The sequence below is a fragment of the Bubalus bubalis genome, chromosome 16, assembly GCF_019923935.1.
Source record: "Bubalus bubalis isolate 160015118507 breed Murrah chromosome 16, NDDB_SH_1, whole genome shotgun sequence".
In the NCBI taxonomy this organism is placed as follows: Eukaryota; Metazoa; Chordata; class Mammalia; order Artiodactyla; family Bovidae; genus Bubalus; species Bubalus bubalis.
Window position 1 is genome coordinate 41,955,423 of NC_059172.1, and position 26,951 is coordinate 41,982,373.

At 39.4% G+C, this 26,951-nt stretch overlaps 1 protein-coding gene across 6 annotated transcripts in view; it reads right to left on the reverse strand.

The window, feature by feature from the left end:
- Positions 1-26,951, reverse strand: part of DENND5A (DENN domain containing 5A) — a 101,630-nt gene that overhangs the window by 14,028 nt on the left and 60,651 nt on the right. For all 6 annotated transcript variants that reach the window (XM_025266631.2, XM_025266633.2, XM_025266628.2 and 3 more), the window contains 8 exons: positions 19,704-20,021; positions 18,366-18,581; positions 17,661-17,895; positions 14,699-14,849; positions 13,917-14,010; positions 10,781-10,912; positions 7,172-7,324; positions 627-711 (listed from right to left, as the gene is read on the reverse strand). In XM_025266631.2, coding sequence (XP_025122416.1) covers positions 627-711; positions 7,172-7,324; positions 10,781-10,912; positions 13,917-14,010; positions 14,699-14,849; positions 17,661-17,895; positions 18,366-18,581; positions 19,704-20,021 — 1,384 coding nt within the window. The remainder of the gene's footprint in view (positions 1-626; positions 712-7,171; positions 7,325-10,780; positions 10,913-13,916; positions 14,011-14,698; positions 14,850-17,660; positions 17,896-18,365; positions 18,582-19,703; positions 20,022-26,951) is intronic.

Sequence of the window (26,951 nt, forward strand, 5' to 3'; positions counted from 1 at the left end):
TGCCAACTTTGATATTTTTTATTAAATAGAAACAGAAAGCAACTTCAAGGGATCATGCATACCAGGCCTGGACTTTGAGAAGTTCCAAGGCACGACACTGACAAACAGGCTCTCTTAAGTGATGGGAAATCATCTCAACGCTCATCTCAGAGAAATAAAACAAAAGCGTCTGAAAACACTTGCTCCAAACACAGGACATCAGTATCAATCCAAATTCATTTAAAATCCAAATTTATTCTAAGGGTGGCCTCTTGCTGATATAAATCTTCTATCTCACTGATCAAAAGTGCATGCTGCTGCTGCTGCTGCTAAGTCGCTTTAGTTGTGTCTGACTCTTAGCGACTCCACGGACTGCAGCCCACCAGGCTCCTCTGTCCGTGGGATTTTCCAGGCACGAGTACTGGAGTGGGGTGCCATTGCCTTCTCTGTTAAAAGTGTATAGAAACACATAATAAAAGCAAACCCCATGACCTTGGCATGCCCTGTGGTCCAGAGAGCCCTGTGGCTTAAACACTACAGAGTGAAGGCTTCATTGACGTGGAACAGTCTGCTAAAGAGGATCACTTCAGTGGGGGATGGGAAAGTGAGTGGAAGGAGCTTGCCCAATGGTGCTAAGACCATCTTACCTGAGGTACTGAGGCTTCCTGATGTGAGTTTTCTCTGCCGGTTTTCCTGATAATGTAACAGGTGGGACCACAAGGCTGATTTCCCCTGGAACCAATGCAAGGGAGAAATATCTATCAGTTTAGATTTCTAAGGGTAAGTCATCTAGTGAGCAAAGTCAGAGATAATTTGAACATACAGATGTGGGCTTTTGCTAAAAAGTATCTGTCCTATTTTTTATCTCAATATATGCCCAGATGCAATGTATATAAATATATATCCCCTACCTAAAATTAAGGAGAAATACAAAGAATGGAAGGGAACAGAAAAAAGAAATGGTCCCCCACTAGGAATAGGAAGGACATGGTCAAAAAAAGAGCCTGATTAATGGACCAGTGGATAAGAAAGAAAAAAGCAAATAACCTATCAATCTCTAAATGGTCTGTTGGTTGAAGGTCAGCTTTGGTAGTGCATGATGGCTTTTGCAGAGGAACAGATACCCAGCCTACAAGATTTATAATAGCTCCCAAATTTCCTAAAGTAGTTAAAAGCATTCCTGCCCTCTGCAGCCTAGGGAGAGTACATCATCACAAGGATGAGGATTTACTGTGAAAGATATTTTGAAGAAGCCTGCAGAAGAGGCAGCTGGTACTTAACTGCACGTCTAAGATATACTACTGTCAACAAAGCAGAACCTTGGCACTTGAAAATGTAAAAGCTGCAGTTTAAACTGCTGGAGACATGTAGTAGTTTGTCATTTTCAGTTCAGTACAGACACTCAATTGTGTCCGACTCTTTGCGACCCCATGAACTGCAGCACACCAGGCCTTCCTGTCCATCACCAACTCCCAGAGTTTACTCAAACTCATGTCCATCAAGATGGTGATGCCATCCAACAATCTCATCCTCTGTCGTCCCCCTCTCCTCCCACCCTCAATCTTTCCCAGCATCAGGGTCTTTTCCAATGACTCAGCTCTTTGCATCAGGAGGCCAAAGTACTGGTGCCTCAGCTTTAGCATCATTCCTTCCAATGAATATTCAAGGTTGATTTCTTTTAGGATTGACCTATTTGATCTTCCTGCTGTCCAAGGGTCTCTCAAGAGTCTTCTCCAACATCACAGTTCAAAAGCATCAATTCTTCAGCACTCAGCTTTCTTTATAGTCCAACTCTCACATCCATACATGACTACTGGAAAAACCAAAGCTTTGACTAGATGGACCTTTGTTGGCAAAGTAGTGTCTCTGCTTTTTAATATTCTGTCTAGGTTGGTCATAACTTTTCTTCCAAGGAGTAAGTGTCTTTTAATTTCATGGCTGCAGTCACCATCTGCAGTGATTCTGGAGCCCAATAAAATAAAGTCTGACACTGTTTTCACTGTTTCCCTATCTATTTGCAATGAAGTGATGGGACCAGATGCTATGACCTTAGTTTTCTGAATGTTGAGCTTTAAGCCAACTTTTTCACTCTCCTCTTTCTCTTCCATCAAGAGGCTCTTTAGTTCTTCTTCACTTTCTGCCATAAAGGTGGTGTCATCTGCATATCTGAGGTTATTGATATTTCTCCCGGCAATCTTGATTCCAGCTTGTGCTTCATTCAGCCCAGCGTTTCTCAGGGCTGAATGATGTACTTCTGCATATAAGTTAAATAAACAGGGTGACAATATACAGCCTTGACATATTCCTTTTCCTATTTGGAACCAGTCTGTTGTTCCATGTCCAGTTCTAACTTGCTTCCTGACCTGCATACAGATTTTTCAAGAGGCAGGTCAGATGGTCTGGTATTCCCATCTCCTTCAGAATTTTCCACAGTTTGTGGTGATCCACACAGTTAAAAGCTTTGACATAGTCAAATAAAGCAGAAATAGATGTTTTTTTGGAACTCTCTTGCTTTTTTGATGATCCAGCGGATGCTGGCAATTTGATCTCTGGTTCCTCTGCCTTTTCTAAAACCAGCTTGAACATCTGGAAGTTCATAGTTCACATATTGTTGAAGCCTGGCTTGGAGAATTTTGAGCATTTCGTAACTAGCCTGTGAGATGAGTGCAATTGTGCGGTAGTTTGAGCATTCTTTGACATTGCCTTTTTGGGGGATTAGAAAGAAAACTGACCGTTTTCAGTCCTGTGGCTACTGCTGCGTTTTTCAAATTTGCTGGCATATTGAGTGCAGCACTGTCACAACTTCATCTTTTAGTATCTGAAATAGCTCAGCTGGAATTCCATCACCTCCACTAGCTTTGTTCGTAGTGATGCTTCCTAAGGCCCACCTGACTTCACATTACAGGATGTCTGGCTCTAGGTAAGTGATCACACCACCGTGATTATCTGGGTCGTGAAGATCTTTTTTGTACAGTTCTTCTGTGTATTCTTGCCACCTCTTCTTAATATCTTCTGCTTCTGTTAGGTCCATACCATTTCTGTCCTGTATTGTGCCCATCTTTGCATGAAATGTTCCCCTGGTATCTCTAATTTTCTTGAAGAGATCTCTAGTCTTTCCCATTCTATTGTTTTCCTCTATTTCTTTGCACTGATCACTGAGGAAGGCTTTCATCTCTCTCCTTGCTATTCTTTGGAACTCTGCATTCAAATGGGTATATCTTTCCTTTTCTCTGTTGCTTTTCACTTCTCTTCTTGTCACAGCTATTTGTAAGGCCTCCTCAGACAACCATTTTGTTTTTTTGCATTTATTTTTCTTGGGGATGGTCTTGATTCCTGTTCTCGAATCAAGAACACAAACCTCTGGCCATAGTTCATCAAGCACTCTGTCTATCAGATCTAGTCCCTTAAATCTATTTCTCATTTCTACTGTATAATTGTAAGGGATTTGATTTAAGTCATACCTGAATGGTCTAGTGGTTTTCCCTACTTTCTTCAATTTCAGTCTGAATTTGGCAATTAGGAGTTCATATCTGAGCCACAGTCAGCTCCTGGTCTTGTTTTTGCTGACTGTATAGAGCTTCTCCACCTTTGGCTGCAAAGAATTAATCAGTCTGATTTTGGTGCTGACCATCTGGTGATGTCCATGTGTAGAGTCTTTTCTAGTGTTGTTGGAAGAGGGTGTTTGCTATGAACAGTGTGTTCTCTTGGCAAAGCTCTATTAGCCTTTGCCCTGCTTCATTCTGTACTCCAAGGCCAAATTTGCCTGTTACTCCAGGTGTTTCTTGACTTCCTACTTTTCCATTTTGCGTTTTACCAAGGCACAAATCTGAATAGCATTTTCAAGCCTGATATTAAGGGAGCAATTTGCCTATAAAGTAAGTGAGCCCAGCTGGCCACCCAGCAACTGCTTTGTTTCCTTAGTCTAGTTATCCTTGTGTACATAGAGACGCTTGTCTCTATGTTAACTTGTTATAGGATTAAAAATTTTACTTTAGATTCATGATAAATATTCTCACATAGCAGATATAAATGTAGTATAATTTTAATAGTAGCATTTATTATGGTCATTTTACAAGTGATTTAGTTCTATATTTTACAAGAGTAATAATGACAGAAACTACCATGTCTTGACATTTTCTATGAACTAAGCACTATGTTAAAAGTTTAAAATACAATATTTTATTTAATGCTTCTGACAATCCTACAATGTAGGTACCTCTACCTTCATTTTCTTTAGAAAAGAACAAACTGAGAATCAACTAAGTAACTTGTAAAAGATCATATAACTAGTAAGTAGAGTATTGGGATGCAAGTTTAAGTACAGCTAATATTAGAACCATTACTGTTAATAATGATGCTATATGGGGAGCTTCTGAAAGATAGCATTTAACTTCTGCAGCTGTATTTTCTGAAGAAAATTTTATATTTGGGAATGAATGTGGGGAATTAAGTCTCAAGATTTTTCCCATGAGAATATGGAAGATCTATTTTATTTTTATCCACCAATTAACCTGATTTGGGGAGGGGGGTGAATCAAGCATGTGAATGGGAAAAATCCCCCATCTACAGATCAGCAAGCTGTTGACATTAACTTTCTGTAGGTTTGGATTTCCTACAAGATTTAACCAACTTAAAACCCAACAACCTTAATGGCAGTTTTTAAAAAAACACACAACTAGAAAAGACCATTTTTTAAATTCACTGAAATACCAAATGTTTGAGAAAACAGATGTTCAACAAAATCAATGAGACTTACAATTCTTATACTGTTACGAACTGGTTTATTAATACTATAAAGCAGAAGACAATATGAGAGCTCAAAATATTCACGGTCTTTGATTTAGTTAATTCAACTTCTAGAAACCCATATATCCATCCATTTACCAAAAGCATTATTAACTCCTGAAAAAGCAGAGACTGCCTTATTCATCACTGTATCCCCTAAATCTAGGCAGACTAAGAAGGCAGCCTCCTTTAACACAACTGTCTGGATGTGACACAGAAATATAGCTGGTCACCAGAGTCCTCACATGTAATGATGCCAAAGAGCCAAAGGCAAGAGGAACACCAGCCATGGTGCCAGAAGGACACCCAGGTGCTCAGGGATTGCAAAGGGGCTGACTGGGACTTCAAGATTCAATATTGCCCAACTACACATTTGGGAATGTGGCCAAACAATATACAGCACCAGATTCTCCAAGAATGTCACATGCATGAAAGATGAGAAACAACCCCTTTTCACTGATCAGTCCTGAAATGGCAACAGTTACTAAACCAGTATGAAAAAACCAAACCTAAGAAAAATATACTAAAGGAAGTCCATATCCTTGGAAGATGTCACAGGAAGCCAAAGAGAGTGGTGAGGTTAACACAGGTTCTTATGAGGACCTGCTGTTGGCAGCCTTTCAGGCAGGCAGCTGGTAACAAACTGAGACTAGCAGCAAAAACTGTGGTTTGGGTTCTCTTTGACTTTCTAAGCAGGTAAGTAGTTGTTCAACAAGGTGCCCCCAGAGGGGACTGAGATGATCACTCTTTGAGAGTGAATTTGGTCACAGTTGGGTACATGATTGAGGGGACCAGGGAGCCAGGTTATAATCCCTGGACTGAAACATAACTGAGGAATTTCTCAGCAGGAGAGAAAAGTGGTCTAAACGAAGGTTAACAAAATGGAGGCCTAAGGAGAACACGCTGTAGGGATTTCAATCCCCAGCTGAACATGTGTCCCTGCCAGAAGGCTGAGATCTTCAATTCCTTCTGTGACACTGTCAGTGCTTCATATGTAGAGCTCCAAAATCAGAACTCAGGATAAAATGGAAGCTCAACTGAAAAGTTCCCACTATTCTGTACTGGTTGCTCACCAGTAAGTAGCCTCTGTCTATCCAGACTGAGAGGGGGATCAAATGGGCTCCAAACAAAATTCCCCAGGCTGTGGGAACTCCTAAAGGATATGGTTGCAAAGCTTCAGAGGACAAGTTTAAGACACCTGTGATGATACGGTATTACTATTTTTTAATACCTAACTCCCTAAAGACTTTTATGGAGAATAAGAAGTTTGGGGGGAGCGTATATTTTACTAAAAAACTGAAAGAGCTCAACTATATTGCCATGCTTGCTAAACTTAAAAGAAAATGATAAAATGATCATATATAGTCTACTCATTTATTACAGAGAAAAGGAAAGAAATATAAATCCATCACATAGAACCTGGCATAATAAGAGTTATTGTATGGTGCATACCTACCACATGCCAGGTACTTTTTTTTTTTTAACCATATCTAATTATCATAACAACCCTGAAAGCTAGGTTTTATTAACTCTGTAGTATAGATAAGGAAGATGAGACTCAGAAATTCTAAGTCACTTAAAGTTATCAAGAAGAGCTAGGATTAAAAACCAGGTCTTTCTGATTTCAATGCCTATAGTGTTGCTGCTCTACTACAAAACTCTCAACATTTTAGGGATGTGATATACAATTACTAACATTTTTAAAAGCTTATAATCACAGTGCTGTTCTTAATATTGATAAATCAGAAATAAATTAGATAACCAATAATAAAGGATTGATTTAAGTACTGCACATCTATACAGTGAAAACAGTAATTAAAACTGAACTTTTAGAAGAATAACCACAAACATTTTTAGAGAACCTCCCAGTTATAACAAGCTCTGAACTTAGTGCTTCACACAAATTATCTTTTCAAATCTTCATAAGAGTCCTATGGAGGTGTGTTCTTTTACAATTCCATCATGGACACGAGGAAAAAGAATCTTACAGAAGCTAGGTACCGTGCTCAGTTTCACAGACTGAAAGCAGGAGTTAAACCCAGGACTATCTGACTTATAGTCTCAGCTCTTAAATACTTACCATACTATCACCTAAATTAGTTAAGAACATGGAGAAGACATTCTGAGGCAAGAAAAAACAAGTTCCAAAATATTATGTACAGGATGATCCTATCTGAATTGAAAAAAAAAAAAACCAAAACTCTATTGAGACATAATTCATATTACCATAAAATTCACACTTATTAGGTGTACAATTTTCTATACCAAAAAAAAAATAAATTTCAAGTCTCATTCCACAAGCACCATGTGCTATTCTTTAAAGCCAGCCAGCTGGAAAAGTGGGGAAACTAGTATGCAAAAACAGGAAGACAGTCTGCTCAAAAGGGAGAGGCCAGACATTCATTACCTGTTTCACCTGTAGCCCATGACTCCAAATCCTTTCCAGTAGGTCACAAAGACTGGCAATCAATGTGTTCTCTTCCACCCCTGTGATGTTCACTTCCCCATGGCCTAGTTCCACAGCCTCTCGCCCCATCTTCTCCACCAGCATCCTCTTGGTCTATAAGAAATCAGTCGGTAAGATTAGACACCACATTAGCCAGATCACGTTCAACTAGACAGGCTTGTGGCCATCTGCCAGGTACATCTGTTGGACTGAGAGGAAGACCCACAGGTAAAGAGTGTATTTATTTTTCACCATATCGGTCAGGTTATATAGTAAAGTGCTTTCTTTAAAGAAGATAAAAACACAGAAATCACTGACCGTGGACATGTGATTTCATCACTCGGGATTCAGTGCTTTTACTTATGAGATGAAAAGAGTTGAATAAAACCCTTTGGTCATGCTTATCTCGGACATTCTCTGATTCTCATTGCCTAACTGACCTTTTAAACAAATCTTTAAAAACATTTAATCCCAGAAATATATCTGAAGTACCTGCCAAGGGGATAAAAAGTTGAGAAGAAGATCAATGGAACAAAATAGAAAGCCCAGAGATAAATCCACGCACATATGGACACCTTATCTTTGACAAAGGAGGCAAGAATATACAATGGATTAAAGACAATCTCTTTAACAAGTGGTGCTGGGAACTCTGGTCACCACTTGTAAAAGAATGAAACTAGAACACTTTCTAACACCATACACAAAAATAAACTCAAAATGGATTAAAGATCTAAACGTAAGACCAGAAACTATAAAACTCCTAGAGGAGAACATAGGCAAAACGCTCTCTGACATACATCACAGCAGGATCCTCTATGACCCACCTCCCAGAATAATGGAAATAAAAGCAAAAATAAACAAATGGGACCTAATTAACCTTAAAAGCTTCTGCACATCAAAGGAAACTATTCGCAAGGTGAAAAGACAGCCTTCAGAATGGGAGAAGATAATAGCAAATGAAGCAACTGACAAACAACTAATCTCGAGAATATACAAGCAACACCTACAGCTCAACTCCAGAAAAATAAATGACCCAATCAAAAAATGGGCCAAAGAACTAAATAGACATTTCTCCAAAGAAGACATACAGATGGCTAACAAACACATGAAAAGATGCTCAACATCACTCATTATCAGAGAAATGCAAATCAAAACCACTATGAGGTACCATTTCACACCAGTCAGAATGGCTGCGATCCAAAAGTCTACAAGTAATAAATGCTGGAGAGGGTGTGGAGAAAAGGGAACCCTCTTACACTGTTGGTGGGAATGCAAACTAGTACAGCCACTATGGAGAACAGTGTGGAGATTCCTTAAAAAACTGGAAATAGATCTGCCTTATGATCCAGCAATCCCACTGCTGGGCGTACACACTGAGGAAACCAGAAGGGAAAGAGACACGAGTACCCCAATGTTCATCGCAGCACTGTTTATAATAGCCAGGACATGGAAGCAACCTAGATGTCCATCAGCAGATGAATGGATAAGAAAGCTGTGGTACATATACACAATGGAGTATTATTCAGCCATTAAAAAGAATACATTTGAATCAGTTCTAATGAGGTGGATGAAACTGGAGCCTATTATACAGAGTGAAGTAAGCCAGAAAGAAAAACACCAATACAGTATACTAACGCATATATATGGAATTTAGAAAGATGGTAACAATAACCCTGTGTACGAGACAGCAAAAGAGACACTGATGTATAGAACAGTCTTATGGACTCTGTGGGAGAGGGAGAGGGTGGGAAGATTTGGGAGAATGGCATTGAAACATGTAAAATATCATGTATGAAATGAGTTGCCAGTCCAGGTTCGATGCACGATGCTGGATGCTTGGGGCTGGTGCACTGGGACGACCCAGAGGGATGGAATGGGGAGGGAGGAGGGAGGAGGGTTCAGGATGGGGAGCACATGTATACCTGTGGCAGATTCATTTTGATATTTGGCAAAACTAATACAGTTATGTAAAGTTTAAAAATAAAATAAAATTTAAAAAAAAAAAAAAAAAGTTGAGAAGTAATTTACTTTTAGGTAAAAAAATTTTCATGTGCTCACTGTAAAACAAAAACCATGCTGTATAATGATAATTGCAGGTTTCATCACTATGTGCCAGGCACTGTACTAAGTATAACATTATCTCAGTTAAGCCAAATAGCTCTGTAAGAAGTTACTATTTTTCACAATTTATTGATAATGAAATTGAGGTCAGAGAACTTAAGTAACTTGCCCAAATTCACACAGCAAAGTAGTAGCAGATCTGGTCTTTGAATCTAAAGCTGCTTGAATATTGAATCCAAGTTCTTAAGGAAGATTTAATTGTGTTATAAATGTGTGACATATAATAATCTGAGCAAGGAAAAAAAACACCCCATACTCTACCTTGCAGAAGCAACAACTCTTAACACTCTGGCATATTTCTTTTCCGGTACTACTATTTTTAACATTTTTATTGTGAAATATATCTCATATACATACACATGTATGTGTTTATGTGAGTATATACTATTAGACTAACATGACCTAAGGTTAAGAAAAACAATAATGCCCATCTATACCTTTGAAGAACCCTATGTGCCTTCTCCAATCACCTTCCCACTCTAGAAGTGATCACTGTCCTGACTTACACAATACAACTACAGAAAAGCAAGGAAATGATTAACAATATAGTTTATTTTCTTTTCTTTTTCACTCTACTTTATGTCTGTGAAATTCATATACACTGAACAGATCTGTTGTGCAATTTAAAATATGTTAAGGTTATAAATATGCTGCGTTTGCACACATACAAAAAAACTGCAAAAGAATATAAGGAAATTTTGGGAAGTGACAGACATCCTGATGGTACTAGTGGTATCACCAGTGTATGCACATGGATATACGTATACCTTTGGCCAATTTGTGTTGCTATATGGCAGAAACCAATATTGTAAAGCAATTATTCTCTGTTTAAAAAAAAATTTTTTTTTAAATTTTAATCACCTATAGATACCTCCAAAAAAAAAAAAATGATCAAGATGTATACATAAATGTGTGCCATTTTTTATATATCAATTACACCTCAATAAAATACCTTTAAAAAAATTAAGATTCTTGTAGAATGGCAAAAAAACATGCCAACAGCAAACAAACTGAGTAACACACTGACACACAGCAGGCACTCAGTGAATTCTTTTGTTTCTAAACACATGAGATCAGTGTTATCAGTAAACTAGAGGGGCAAAAATATTTGCATATGTGTAAAATGAATCTGTTGACAATTTAACTACATTAAAACTAATGATTTTAAGTAAGTAACACAAGATGTCTAAAATTAAAAACTACCACTGCCTCTCAGCTTTAAAGAATACATATTAAATTTTTATCAAGCAAACTATGCTTGCTCTCAATCAATGTTACATTTTATGTAAAACAAATACATCTAATTCCAAATTAACAGGATCTTAACATTAGTACTATCTCATTATATTAACAATATTTTAAAAATCAAGAGAAGAATGGTCAGAGCTAAGCCTTGGTCTCACCTTGGCTGCCAAGGAAAACACACATTCAGAAGAGCCCACAGCTCACCTTGTTGCGGCATTCCTTCAGCAGACCTTCCACAAACTTCCAGTTGGTCTGGGCAATCACTGATGGGGAGAGGTTGGACAGTTTGGGCTGGCGGATGGTGCTGCCCATATTCCTGGCTTCCTGGATGTACTTCTAAAGCAAAAGGAAAAATCAAAGACAACCAGTACAGATGGGTGCCTGAAGAGGGCACTATCACCCTGCACTATCTTACTGCCTCAATCTTAGGCTTAGGACAAAGTTTAAAAAGCAACTGTATCTTAGGGAAAACTAAGAGAATAGGGTGAATTAATTCTTTTTCTGAGGTAAAGCACTCCATGAGTGCTGGAATTATCTTGGCTTTAATAATACAAAAGGTAAAAAACACACAGTTGCAACACGTATGTGCAAACTCCTATGTGTGGACAAACCAACTATAATCTCAGAGTACTATTGAGAAAAATCATTTTCCCCACCAAGTTGGGAGGAATTTTAGCCCTCTGCTCATATCAAAGATATCCATCTTTGCTAAACTGTTGTAAAGTTGTCTCAGACTTTTTGTGACCCCATGGACTGCAGCCAACCTCCCCTGTTCTTCACTATCTCCTGGAATTTGCTCAGATTCATATTCATTGAGTCAGTGACGGTAATCATCTCATCACCTGCCACTCCCTTTACCTTTTACCTTTAATCTTTCCCAGTATCAGGGTCTTTTCCAATGAGTCCACTCTTTGCATCAAGTGGTCAAAGCAGTGGAGTTTCAGCATGAGTCCTTCCAATGAATATTCAGGGCTGACTTCCTTTAGGATTAACTGGTCTGATCTCCTAGCTGTCCAAGGGACTCTCAAGAGTCTTCTCCAGCAACCCCATTTGAAAGCATCAATTCTTTAACACTCAGCCTTCCTTATGGCCAACACTCACATTCGTAAACTACTCTGGAAAAACCATAGCTTTGACTAGACCTTTGTTGGCAAAGTGATGTCTCTGCTTTTTAATATGCTATCTAGGCTGGTCATAGCTTTCCTTCCAAGGAGTAAGCATCTTTTAATTTCATGGCTGCAATCACCATCTGCAGTGATTTGGGAGCCCAAGAAAATAAAATCTGTCACTGCTTCCACTTTTTCCCCATCTATTTGCCATAAACTGATAGGACCAGATGCCATGATCTTAGCTTTTTAAATGTTGAATTTTAAGCCAGCTTTTTCAGTCTCTTCTTTCACTTTCATCAAGAAGCTCTTTAGTTCCTCTTCACTTTCTGCCATTAGAGTAGTATCATCCGCATATCTGAGGCTGCTGTTATTTCTCCTGGCAATCTTGATTCCAGCTTGTGATTCACCCAGTCCGGCATCTTACATGAAGTACTCTTGCATGTGTGCACACTCAAAACAAATGCATTTTCTGCTTTTCTATAATTTGCTGGTGATTCCCCACATGCTGTCTGTTTTAACACAGAACCCACATCAATGCAATAAACTGTACACTGACACCTTCTCAGTATCCCAGTTTCACAACCAACATTTGTACCCAACTTCTTTCTTGCCCATGTTTATCCCATAAGTACAATTCTGTCCATTCTACTTTCTGGCCCCTCATTCTGCCCCTACTATCAACCCTCAAGATTAGGCTTCAATTACTATCACCTGCACTACTGCCATCTGCTTTCTAACTTGCTAGCTACCTTCAGTACCTCTTGCTTCCAAAATATTCTGCCCACGGTCTACTTTACACAATCCACCACCACACTTTGGGTCCTGCCATCTCCTCTACTTGCAATGCTCATCTCTGTTCCTAATAATCCTATCATCCTCAAGACTAAAACAGATGCTAGTTCCTCTAAGCAGTCTTGTTTGAGATTATCCCAGACAGAATGGAACTCTGTTTTCTCTAATCAGTAATCAAACACTGGCATGCCTCCCATACAGCTCTTTCAAAAGATTCTTCTACTAAAGACAGTTGCATACCTGCCTTTGCTCCCTTAGTAAACTGGCATTCCCTGAGGACAAGGCTATCTCCTTGTCATTTTTATATTTCAAAGTGTTTACTACAGTGATTTTGACCAAGAAAGCATGCTCAATAAACCCTGCTGAAAGAAATATTTATGGAGGTTAGGTGGAAGACCTAGAGGAGGAGAACTTTAAAAATAACACCCACACCCTACACCCATTATGCCATCCTCACAAAAACATTAAGTGCAACTGTACCCTATAAACCAGCAGTTAAAAATTCATGACCATACTTTGCAATTTTAATTTATTCATTTAAAAAACAGCAAAAGCAAAATATTTTCCCATCCACTGAGGTGCTAGACACATATGAAAATAATATGCTTTACTTGACTTTGTATAAAATGCAAACTGCAGGGTCTCTTCTTAAAGAGAAGTTGCTGAAATAGGTTTCTGAAGCTTAAGCTCCATTTTCACAACTTCACTGCAACTCAGTAAGGCAAGGTCTGCAACTTGAGGTTTATAACTTGAGGTTACAGAAGTGCTGAGAAACTCTGCTTACAAGCAATGAGGACTCAGGTCAATTGAAGAATCCTCAATCCCCAGGCACCTGATAATAATATTCCCTTGGCTCCTCTGAGAAAAAAGTCAAGATTATCTCTTTTAAATTAAGATGAAGAAAAAAAATAGGTAAAAAAGGCTTCTCCTCCCCAGGTTCAGAGATTCACAGCATTAACCCAAGTTCAGCTTTTCCTCCATCTCATTCTAACAAATTAACTTCTTTTCTATCATACCAAACACACACAAAAGCCTCAAAAATTTTCAAAGGAATTTTCCCAAGTTGTAGAATCTTACTCCCTGATGTTCCTGTCACCCCTACCACTCTCCCTACACCTGGGAGAGAGTGAGTATCATGCATGAGTGACTACTGAAACAATAGTGAAAGGCTTTCTTCCAAGTACTGGGAGCATCACTAAACACAAGTGCAAGTCTGGCTCAGGAGAGGATGCATGTGGTTAGTGGCTGCTGCCACTTGTGAACCACTGTACATCCTTGTCACAAGCCAGGCCTGTATCACATATCAGGAACTAACTCATTATTAACCCTTCCCTGTGGAAAGGATGTTTGAATCAGATCAGAGACCAAGGACATAGGAAAGAGAAGGAGGGTACAGCATGGTAACAGGGTCATTTCTTATCATTCTCAAGGTGTCTTACCTCTCTCTGGTCATTGTCTAAGCGCAGGTGTTCTGTGTGCTGCTTCTGCCGGTCTTTACGCCTCCACTGGGCAGGAGCATTCCTTTTTGTCCACCTGATAGAATCAAAGCAGACAATTAAGAATATTCGGCTAAGAAAGTAAGGTCAACTTATAGGAGAAAACTTAAACATCTAGGGACCAATGGGAAGCTACCAAGAAGTCATCAGAAGTAGCTCAGAAACCTTGATATAAGGGCAGGTTAAAGATCAGTGACTGGGCAATAAAGAGATATCTTTCCAGGGAACCAAGACGTTCTCTCTCTTGAAACATCTACAGAAACTTCACTTGCCGATCCAAAACTATTTTCACTCATCTCTGCCTGGCCTTCGATAAACTCATCTCCGAAAGTTAACAAAGGAAAAACAATTCTGCTAAGTTACTGAGTTTCAGGTCAGACTTCAATTATTTCAACCACCACTTACTCTACTCCACCACTTACAGTGCTAGCTAGGTGCTGTCTGGGCCCAGTTATGAGATTTGCAGTCTGCAACCCATCTGCAGTCTGGCCTTTTACAGGTCCTGATACATGGAGCTATCCCAATTTGCACAGTGGAGACAGGAGCTGATGATGCGCTGTCACCTGTTTCCTTGTTTAAACAAGTGAACAACCTGGACAGTTTGTATCTTCTCCACATTTGCTTTATAAAAGTCAAGGTCTTCTGGAAATGACAGTCTAGGTCCAGATACTATATTACCACTGTGACCTGGGAGCTGCACCAGGGAATCTCTGGGGTTGACTCACTTGTTGCTGGCTGGCCCAGTGGAAAGCACGTCAGACTGTAGCTTAGGGAAGAAGCCTGGTTCATACTTCCCTTGTCCAATCTTCATGTCAAGTAAATGGGGATGAACCGCAGTATGATCAATTTTTGCCAATCGCAGCTCAATTGCTTTCTCTGGATAAGAATGAAAAAGAAAGTCCAGTACTTTAAAAAATGTATCAAATTCCGGGCCATAAAACAAGTCTCAATAAATCTGAAATAACTTGAATCAGACAGTTAAGTCCTGTGACCAACAACAATCATTAATACCTTAACACTAAATAACACATTTCTAAATAAACCAGCAGTCGAAAAGGAAATCAAAAAAGGAAATAAAATATTTTGAGCTGAATAAAAAGGAAAACACAAGATACCAAAATTTGTGGAACTTCATTCTTTAAAAAAGAATTTCCAAGATCCCCTCTAAATGTCACATTTTAAAGAATCTCTAAAAAGTCACCATTAGCTATGTTTTTACCATTTTCCAATCACACTGATTTAAGAAACTGAGTTGTCCATGCAGAATGAGATGAGGTAGCTGAGCTACTCTAGGCTAGAAATCTGAAGCCAGCAGGAAGAACCCTGAACAAGCATTATTGGATTACGTATCTCAGGAATATACCAATGGCATTACTCCTGGGAACAGAGTGTGTAGTTGCGTGGAGGGTCTTTGATACTCATTTTTCTGAAAGGAGTCACAGAAATGAGGGTTAGTTAGCTCTCCTTCCATATCCCAAACCCCACATTCTAACTGACCACAAGAATTCATGTCCTGGCCACAAATGAGACAAGCGTAATTCATATCAGTATTTGGTATTCAACAAATGGATTACAGATGGGCTGAGGACTGACTGCCTCAACCTCTGGGCAGGAGAACAAGGCCTCAAGTCACCACAGCCTCTCATTTTAGTCTCCAGTATAAGCAGACTCCTCCCTTTAGTCCCACAATGTTAAGGTTAAGTCACTTCAGTTGTGTCCGACTCTTTGAGACTCTATGAACTATATAGCTTGCCAGGCTCCTCTGTCCATGGGATTCTCCAGGCAAGAATACCGGAGTGGGTTGCCATTTCCTCCTCCAGGGGATCTTAACGACACAGGGATCAAACCTGCATCTTTTATGCCTCCTGTATTAGCAGGCAGGCTCTTTGCCACTAGCACCACCTGGGAAGCCCTCTGACCCCACAGAGCTATCTACAAAAGCAGGCTCCTGCTCTGGACACTCTTGGCTGCAGAAAACACACACCCAGGCAGGCCAGCTCTGCACACAGTGCCAAGGCCACACGTGTGCAGGCATGCAATCCGTGCTCTGTGGAGGACCAGCCTGACCAGCTCTAATGGGCAGACCTGGAGAACACTTCAGGATGTGGGTCTCCTGGGGAGAGGACATGCATCCTGACCAAGCAGGCCCAAATTCAAGGCTTCCTGGCCTTAAGTGGTAGACCTGGGCTCTCAGAGCCATATATAAATATTGTCATTTTCAAGTGTAACACAACATGAAAAGATTGGGAAGTCCTGCTTTAAAGTGATGGTTTAGGAGATCACTTTGCTCCCCAGGACCAAAACCTTAGGCAGTGTTCTGGAATCTGAAACTGGATGTGTGCTCTAGGAGGCAAAGATGACTATGTCAGAGTACTCCACCTGCATGGGCAACATGTCCTCAAGTCTTGGCCAAGAGGACTATCATCTTAATGAAAGGCCTAGAGCATGAGCTGAAAGATAAAGTCAGAAGGCTACCAAGCATAAGGTTGAGGAAGCCAGGACATTGTCCAAACTGTCACCACTTGTATCTTCAAAACCTAAAAAAATGCATGGCACATTCATTCATTCATTTAGTAAATACTTGGTGAGCACTTACCATACACTGGGCACAAAGTATTTACGTTTAGTAAATGAACAAACAAAACATACCAATAAGCCACAAGGACACTGAATATCACTCATGAAGTGAGCACACTACTTAATTTGACACCTCAGGCTGAGACTATTCTCTAGCTAAACTGATCCAGACAGAATCTCTGTGAACAAAAAGGTGTACTCCACCATGCAAGTAGCAAACAACTTTTAACATCTATATGTTCTAGGTATAATGTTAGAGGAGTGGGAGTAAGACAATGAGTAAATACAGTCTCAGATCTTAAATTGTTCCCCGATAATGATACCTCAGAACAGAGATTATAAAGGGGAGGCAAGAACAAGGTACAAAAGAGCTTAGCAAAGAAATCAACTCAGACTGAGAGCATCAGAGAAGGCTTCAGAGGAAGAGAAACATCAGCTGGATTTCTATCAGCAGCTTACTTACCCATAACTCACTCACCCCTTCTTTCTTGCTAATAGAATCTCAATACAGTTTGGGCTAACATTATACCAGGTCAATACTCACTTTCATAGCTTCCCTTGCACTTAACAGTAGTCACATAATATGCTTTTATGAGACAATAGAAGCTGTTGGGAATTTCTGGGAAAGCTTTTGCTTTCTGATATAAGAGGGACGATACAGCTGGCATCAACTTTCCCCTTTGCCCTGAATTTGAACATAGAAGGCTTCTTGTTAACAATGAGGCAATAAGCATGAATATAATAAAAGTCAACATGTTAAAAATATCGGAATGAAAAGATAGAATTTCATTTCCTGATTACATTGCTGAGCAGCCAAACCACCACCAATTCTGCCCCTCTTGATAATTTGAGAACAATAACCCCCATTTATTTAATGTGCTGCTAATTAGATTCTCTAGTACTTATAGCAGGACCCATTCTTAACTGACACAGTGTTAAACGATGAGAAAAAGTTTGCCAGGCAAAAAAGACAGAGGAAAGCATTGCAGGCAATGGAAACAACTTATGCAAAAGCAGAAAACAAGAGAAAGAAGCTGGCATGTTTAGGAATAAGGACATGTTAGTGACATAATCCAAGAGGCTAGAAAGCTAGCAACAAGGAGGCCTCACTTGCTTCATCCACTGTGGTACACTTCTGGTACATGGATGTGCGCAGAGTAGGTGTCCGAACATTCAACAGCCTGATCTTGTCTACTCGGGAGTCAAACACCCGGAGCACAGGATCTTTATCATCATCGTCATGACACATGATTTTGTTGTCAATGAAAGAAGCAAACATCTGAGTCTCCAAGAATCTTGAGAGGAAAGGCAGGTAGGGCTCAGGCTGATCTGACAGAAAAGATGCCTGGTGGGACCAAAAGGAAACAGAGAGTCATCGAGAGGGAAGAGGTCATGTCAGCCTCAATCAACCAAGCCTACATATAGGTTAATTGTTCTCTGAAGCTTCCTAGGTCTTTATAAAAAGCAAAGCGCAAAACCTCATCATTTTAAAAAATGCATATATTTCAAATATCCTGAAACTTTGACACACCGGCCTAAACTTACTCAGGTAACCTACTGTGGCAATCAACATTACCAGAATCCTAGTGTTCAACCTGCATGTGCATCTGTGCCTAAGAGAGCTCCGAAAGAAGGTAAATCACCTGATAGCAATAACCCACACTCTGCTCTAAAGCAACCAAACACTTTACCAACATCAGAAGGACCGAGAACTTGTTTCCAGCACGTTTTATGGAAGAAAAACTCATCTTCAGTCACATCTTTAAATGTTCTCATTTCTTACCACCTCCCCAGCAGGACTATATTAATACTTACCTTATCAAAATTTTGCATCTGCTCTCTGTTGGTAAACCAGGACTCCTTATCCTGGCTGGGCTGAATGACAAACACCTCATAGTCTGCAAACATCTGAGTGAAACGATTTGCAAAAACTTCCCGGATCTGAATGTTTAGCTGGTAAATCCTGAGTTCTTCTTCATCACACTGAACTTTGAGATCCTTATTGCTACTGGGGTCTTCACGCACTTCCAGCTACAAAAACAAAACAAAATAAAACAGTTGAGAACACCCAAGTTTTTCTTTTTATCCCAAAGAAAGGCAACTCATCCTTTTTTCCCCACAAGAGTCATTCAAAAGAGAAAAAAATGGGGGAAAAATGAAAGGAATTCTGACATGAAGAAGAGATAAATGAGGGTGTTCCACTCGCAGGAATCCAGCAACTCAATGAAAGTGGAGAGAAACTCATTACAGGCCAAGAAACAGCAATAGAAGAAAAGGCACTAGTTATCCCAAGGGTCAGGAAAGAAGGAATTTGGGAAGGCAATAAGAAAATGATAATGCAAAGCACCAAGGTCAGGCTCTCATTCTCCCTTCATCTCTTTTTCTCCCCCATATTAACGTTTCCTTTCTCCCTAAAAATTTTTCCTTACTGGTCTCTTTTAACCTCTTAAATCTCTCTAAATATTTCTCTGCTCTTTTTTAACTGGCCATTATTTTTCTTTTTTAATATCTGCTCTACTAACAAACCAGGAAAATGACATGTTTCATACTGCACTAAAAAAAAAAAGCCCAACAAAATGATTACCCTATTTTGTTTATATGTAATTTAAGAAAGTGATATAACAGTGAGAATGGAGAGGGTGAAGAGATGAGTAAACAACTACGGAAAGCAGACAGTCTCATCAAAGTCAGGCAATGGAAAGCTAATACATCCCCGGGAAAAGCAGAGGACTAGAATTCAAGAGGACCAGGTTCTAACTTCAAGTCAACCACATAGAGGCATTTAATCTTAAGCAAAACACTCTGGCTCTCTAAGTCAACAATCCCTGCTCTATGTGCTCTAGGTTGCTGTGACATTCACATGGCAATGGATCTGAAAGAGGTCCAAACTCAGACTCCCACCATCACCCCTCTAAGTCTCTGCTGCAGTGTTTAGAGAATGACAGCAGTTTCTCCTTGATGTCCAAGTGAAAAGGTACCCAGATTTAGATTCAAGTAGCATTCACATAGGATCATGTTTGCCAGGGCCAAATCCAGAGTCTCCCACACAGAGCATCCTTTCACAATTCACAGGTATGCACTGGGTACTTTCTTACCCTATACTTTATTTGACCAGGTCATCACCTTAGCTCAGACCCATATACAACATCTTACCTTCTCCAGGCTCACCCCAGTCCTCTTGACCAAGGCCTGCAGACGGGCGATAGTTTCATTCTCCTTGAGGAACTCATAGGAATGTAAAGGGGAGCCTGCGATGTTTCCATTCCTCTTGTCAGAGACGAGCTCAGAGGCCCGGAGCCTCTTCAGCTTGGAAGCACTCTCGCTGCAGTGAAGGTTTCCTTCAGGGGGAATGCCAAATGCCATGAGAATCTCAGAGACTTCCTGGACAAACTCCAATTTGTTGGGAAACTGAGGCAAGTCCTCTGGTAACTCAATGAAGTGGTTGTCAATGTCCACAAAGCAGAGGTTAGCCTGGTAGTCAAAACAGGAGGAGGACTGTGAACAACTCCAGAGTTACTTAGAGGAATAATGAACAAGAGAGGAAAGAGCAAACATCTGCAATGGGGATAAATTAGGTGTGGCATAAAGATGGGGTGGAAGGAGGTTGACCTGAGTTCCAATACTGCCCTGATGCTTTCCAGTCTTGGGATCTTGGGAAAGTTATGAAACTCTGTTTCCTCAGTTATAAAATGAAGATAAAAATATTTACCTTAGTGATAAGGATTATATAAGTACATAGATGCTTAGTATCTAGCACCAAATTCTCACATAGTAAATGCTCATAGAATATTTACTGAACTCACAAATTCTTACAACAGTAGAAAGAGTACTAGGAGAGTGTCAGAAAGTCTGGGTACCAGATCTGACTCTGTCACTATCTCCCTATATGGTCCTGAGCATGCCAGTATTTCTTTCTGAGCCTCATTCCTGATTTGTAAGATTTGGTGGCTGGTCTTGATTTCTGTGCTTCCTTCTGCCTTTAAGACTGCTTCTGAGAGGATACAGAGAGACAGTACTTTCATACACTGCTGGGGAGGCAGGTAATCTAGATAAACAAAAAGCAACCTGGCAATAGTTATCCTTATTTTACAGACAAACTGACACAGAGAGGTTAAGTAACTTGTCCAAAGTCACACAGCTAGTAAGTAGTACATCCGGGATTTGAACTCAGCTGGCCTGACTTCAGTCGTATCCTCAAGCTCGTAACCATCCACTCTTCTCCTGAGAGGTCTTAGTATGTTTCTTGTTCAGTTTAACTTAAATATTTCATAGTTCTCAACCATGTTGGAATTTTCGAGTAATGCTGCTATAAATTAGAAAAGTCTTCTATCTTTGTATATTTATAACCATGAACCTGTTGCCAAGTATCTTTGTATATTTATCTTATAACCATGAACCAATTGCCAAGATGATTGTCATTTGCTTCACTGCAGAGTATTATTATGTGCTTAATTAAGCATTTATTATAACAAGGATAAAGAGACAACCAACATCAAGGATTTAGGACAGTGTTAGTATACAATAAATGTCAATCGACACTGTTATTATCACTGTGGAATATAAAATTTCAATAAATGAATATACACACAAGTACACACTATATATTATTATATAGGAAAATTCCATAATGAAAAGATGCTAATTATCCCCACATTTGTAAATTTAATGTAAAATGGTTTTAATTCCCAGAAAGATTTTTACTTTTTTGAAGGGCATATCTGATGAACTGACTGAATCTTACCTATAAAAATAAAAGAAAAAAATATCCAAGAAAATTCTGAGGCCACACTTATGGCAGAAGGCAAAGAAGAACTAAAGAGCCTCTTGATGAAAGTGAAAGAGGAGAGTGAAAAAGTTGGTTTAAAACTCAACATTCAGAAAACTAAGGTCATGGCATCTGATCCCATCACTTCATGGCAAATAGATGGGGAAACAATGGAAACAGTGACAGACTTTCTTTTCTTGGGCTCCAAAATCACTGCAGATGGTGACTGCAGTCATGAAATTAAAAGACGCTTACTCCTTGGAAGAAAAGTTATGACCAACCCAGATAGCATATTCAAAAGCAGAGACATTAGTTTGCCAACAAAGGTCCATCTAGTCAAAGCTTTGGTTTTTCCAATAGTCATGTATGGATGTGAGAGTTGGACTATAAAGAAAGCTAAGTGCCAAAGAATTGATGCTTTTGAATTTTGGTGCTGGAGAAGACTCTTGAGAGTCCCCTGGACAACAAGGAGATCCAACCAGTCAACACTAAAGAAAATCAGTCCTGAATATTCATTGGAAGGACTGATGCTGAAGCTGAAGCTCCAGTACTTTGGCCACCAATGCGGAGAGCTGACTCATTTGAAAAGACCCTGATGCTAGGAGTGACTGAAGGCAGGAGGAGAAGGGACAACAGAGGATGAGATGGTTGGATGGCATTACTGACTGAGTTTGAGCAAGCTCCAAGAGTTGGTGATGGACAGGGAGGCCTGGCGTGCTGCAGTCCATGGGGTCACAAAGAGTCAGACACAACTGTGCAACTGAACTGAACTGCTTTGCTGGATTCTAATACAAATGTAAAACAACAATCTGTTGGAAAAGAATAGTCTTGAACAGACCAATCTATTGTGGATGGATTGTTCAATAAATGTTTTGGGGACAAATGGACATTTAGAAATTGTTAAAAGTATAATACCATACTCAAAAATAAATTTGAGATAGACTGAAGATTTAAATATAAATAAAGCCACTTTGTCATAAAAAAAAATTTCTACCTTTTAGAGACACATATGAAATACATGATGACATAATAATGTTGTGTGAGATTTGCTTCAAAATAATCCAGTAGGTTCATCCAGAAGGGTAAATGGGGAAAGGGTAGAGGATACAGTAAGAAGAGTTGGCCATGAATTGATGATTACTGTGCAATGATGGATGTTAGCCTCTCTATTTTTACGTATGTTCAACATTTTCCATAACAAAAAGTGAAAAAATATAAAAACATTCACAAAAGTATTAAAAGAAAATATAAATGATTACTATTAAGCCTTAGGGTAGAGAGTTGGGCTTTCTAAACTCTGGTGGTGGTGGTGGTGATGGTGGTTTAGTTGCTAAGTCGTGTCTGACTCTTGCGACCCCAGGTACTGTAGCCTACAAGGCTCCCCTGTCCATGGGATTCTCCAGTCAAGAATACTGGAGTGGGTTGCCATTTCCTTCTCCAGGGGATCTTTCCAACCCAGGAAGCAAACCCGGGTCTCCTGCATTGCGGGCAGATTCTTTACCAAATGAGCTATGAGGGAAGCTTTAAACTTTATTCAAGGTTAAAAACCTTGTATAAATACTGCCATTAAAAAATTTTTTTTAATAATCTGGCAAACAATAATTGTCATACATAACATGTAAAAGATTAATATTCAAAGAAATTATTGAGATAAAGCTAATTCATCCAGCTGGAAAATGGCTATGAAAGGCAAACAGAAGAAGTTTCTGTTAATTTCAAATATATGAAAAGATGTTCAGTTTCACTAATAAACCAAGAAATGCAAACAAAATATTTTTACCTACTAGGTTAGCAAAAATGTAAAAGATTTACAGTGTCCAACCCTGGCAAAGTTACTAGGAAACAAAGACTGTTACTGGGAATATGAGTTGACAACTTTCTGGGAACAATCTTAAAGACGTTATTTTTTTAAACCAGTCCAACCCAGAAACTAGAAATTACCAATATTTTTATCTACCAATGTACTTCTCCCCAACCTACACAGTTTCACCCCCAGGTAATTACTATCCTGAATTCTATGTTATCTTTTTGCCTTTTTTCATTTATCACATATGTATACATGTCTTTAGATTCTTTGCTTGTTTTTAAATTCTATAAAAGGATCACTGTTCTTTAAGTAGTCTTATGGTACTACTTTTCTTCACTCAACATTAAGTTACTAACAATCAGCCGTTTTGTTTTATTTAACTATCCATTATTCATTTTCACTCTTATACAATATTCCACTGTGTGTATATAGAACAATTTATCAATCTTCTCATCAAAAGGCCTTCAACTAGCTTCCTGTGTATTGCTTTTACACTTTTATACATGTTTTCTTGGACACAAGTACAAGATCTTCTCTTGGTTATATCCTAGGAGTGAAACTGCTATGTCATAATGTATGCAAATGTTCAATTTTACAAGATAAGTCCTAGCTGCATTCCAAAATGGTTTTAACAATTTACATTTTTGCCAACAATCTAAAGTGATCCTACTAATAATCCAAGTATTTTCCAAAACTTGGTATCATCAGATTTCTTAATATACCCACTTGAGTTCAGTTTAGTCGCTCAGTCGTGTCCAACTCTTTGCAACCCTATGGACTGCAGCAAGCCAGGCTTCCCTGTCCATCATCAACTCCCGGAGCTTGCTCAAACTCATGTCAATCAAGTCAGTGATGCCATCCAACCACTTCATCCTCTGTTGTCCCCATCTCCTCCTGCCTTCAATCTTTCCCTGCATCAGGGTCTTTTCCAATAAGTCAGTTCTTTGCATCAGGTGGCCAAAGTATTGGAGCTTCAGCATCAGTCCTTCCAATGAATATTTAGGACTGACTTCCTTTAGGATTTTAGGGTTTGACCTCTTTGCAGTCCAAGGGACTCTCGAGTCTTCTTTAGCACTATAGTTCAAAAACATCCATCCTTCGGTGCTCACCTTTCTTTATGGTTCAACTCTCATATCCATACATGACTACTGGAAAAACCAGAGCTTTGACTAGATGGGCCTTTGTTGACAAAGTAATGCCTCTGCTTTCTAATATGCTCTCTAGGTTGGTCACAGCTTTTCTTCCAAGGAGCATCTTTTAATTTCATGGCTGCAGTCACCACTTGCAGTGATTTCGGAGCACAAGAAAATAAAGTCAGATACTGTTTCCACTTGACTGGGTACATTTAATTTACACTTTCCTGATTTCAAGATATGTGTATTTTTTATGCAATCTCTCTTCATATGGTTAGCCCATTTATCTATTGGGTTGCTCATCTTCTTACCTATTTGCAAAAGTTCTTTATAATCTCCTGATGCTAACTCTTTATAGGCTGTATGTGTCCTACACATATCTTCTCCTAGCTTTTATCTTTTCATTTTAAAATGTCTTTTTCTTAATTAAAAAAATCAAATTTGTCAATCTTTTATTTTATGGAAAGTGTTTTCTTCATCTTATTCACAAAGTTCCTACCCCGAGATCAAGACTGTACTAATGTTTTCTTCTAGATGATTTAAATTTTTGCTTTTGACATTTAAATGCTTATTCCATCTCAAGTTGACTTTGTTATGCGATTTAGGTAAGAATCCTTTTTTTCCTATGGACAAGCAATTTTTCCAGCTCCATTACTAAAATGTTCTTTGGCATGGTATGTATTATTATATATCAAAATGCTATTCCACTGTTTCTGCTATTTATCCCTGTATCAGTAAGTCTTATATTCTAGGAGGCAGGAGGACCATATAGTAAGTCCAGCTTTATCTAACTATTCCACAGACTCTCAATCTATGAAAATTTCATGTTTTAACATGTCCATGTGCCATGTATGCATTTATTCAATACAACACATTTGCTGACTGCATAAATTACTCCATTAACAAGTCCATAACTAAAGAGAACTTTCCCATAACCAAGATTCAAAAATCAGAAGAATCACTTTAAATTCCACCTTCCAGATTCCTCCACTAGAAAACAACTTTGAACCCTTCCGTCCTTGTTAAATGCTTCCTTGTTAAAGAGCTAATACATGTTTAACACCTAAAAATAACACCTACTTTTACGTTTATTCCTTTAAGATTTTAAAATCATAAATGCCTTTGGATCAAGCAATTAAAAAATATAGTAAAGACAGAATTAAATCATCTAGTCTTGAAAATCACCTGCCTCACAAGCCCTGTCCATACAGCTAACGGAAGAAAGCACTGTGACCCCTCCCCCCAGAGGCACACAGTGCAATTACTTATCCTCTTGGTTCTCCTCTCTTTAGAGGAGGGAAAAAACAGTTTGTTCAATAGGAAACATAGAGGCAGCTAAACATAACTACATCCACTCAACAATGCTTGGCTGCCGTTTCTCCCACTGCTCTTGACCAAACACAGAACATCTGTGAAGAATCTGATAAACTCCAAATGCTGTATCCACATATTGCAGATACTCCTGGACAGAGGCGGCTGGAGAAAAGAAAGCAGCTCACGCGCACTTCGGAGGTTAAGACAGGAGCCTCTGAGACAAAACTACTAGCCATTCTTCAGAGTTGGGCTGAGGCCGGTAGGGATAAGAAGGTAAAATGAAAAGAAGGCCATTCAGCTACCAGCCTAACACAACAGCTTCATGCTCTTTCCTGTCAGGACACAGAGGGCTCTGACAAATAGAAATAACTTGAAATCTACCTCAAACCCCTTTCCTTATCTGAAAAGAGGCCAACTCCTGCAAACAGCTTGAGGGACAAGAAGAAGCCTGGAAGAGGCACTGAACCCAAGTGATCAGTTTTCTTCAGTTAACCTTCTATCTCATCAGGAGAGGCCATGGGAAGACTTAGCTACTCTGCGGCAGTGATCACAGAGATATCCCAAACCACAGAAGTTTCCCAAATCCCTTCCTGCAAAAGGTCACAACGGTCTTTCCCAGCCCTGAGTTCCTAGCACCAAATCACAGACAGCCTCACTGGTTAGTCTCAACAGATTACTAGGGAAAAGCTACTGACAAAGAAGGGAAGAAAGAGGGACCCAAGACAGAAAGAAGGAACACCCCCTCCCCCAACACAGTTGTGGAGGAACTGCCTCCTTCCTGTGCTCAGACAATGAAACCCAAAAGAGAAGCACAGGACAAAGAAAGCTTCACAAAAGCAGCACAGCACTCTCACTTGCTCAGGGCCAGCTGAGCTCATGTGTTGGTGTAAAAAGAAACAAAGAGCTTTTCACAGACTTCTGATGCCCAAAGATGGGGCAGCAACTGATGAATTCTGACTTGGGGGGGTTAGGGAATGTACACTCTTTATGCCTCTGGATAAAGTCCCTTTTATAGATCGAGTGTGCCCGACCCCAATACCCTAATGATGCCCACTTGCAAAGGCCCAAGTGAATTTCCCAGCCTTAGTTATCTCTGGGTGGTAAAATCTGAGGTAATTTTTTACTTTATACTTCTGTGCACTGTTAGAATTTGAAACTATAAATGTATCATCTCTGAGACATCTTAAAATTACCTTTCAAAAATAATTATCACTCTCCATTCATTATGTGTACCTTTGATGATGCTTTACTCCTTGAGAAACCCCCTCGTTCCTTACCAGCCTAAAGTTTACCAGGGGGACTACACAGACTCAGATATCCCAGAGGTCATCTGCTAAAAATTAAGGTAGACAATACCCAGCTGTGTAACTATCCCCACAAAC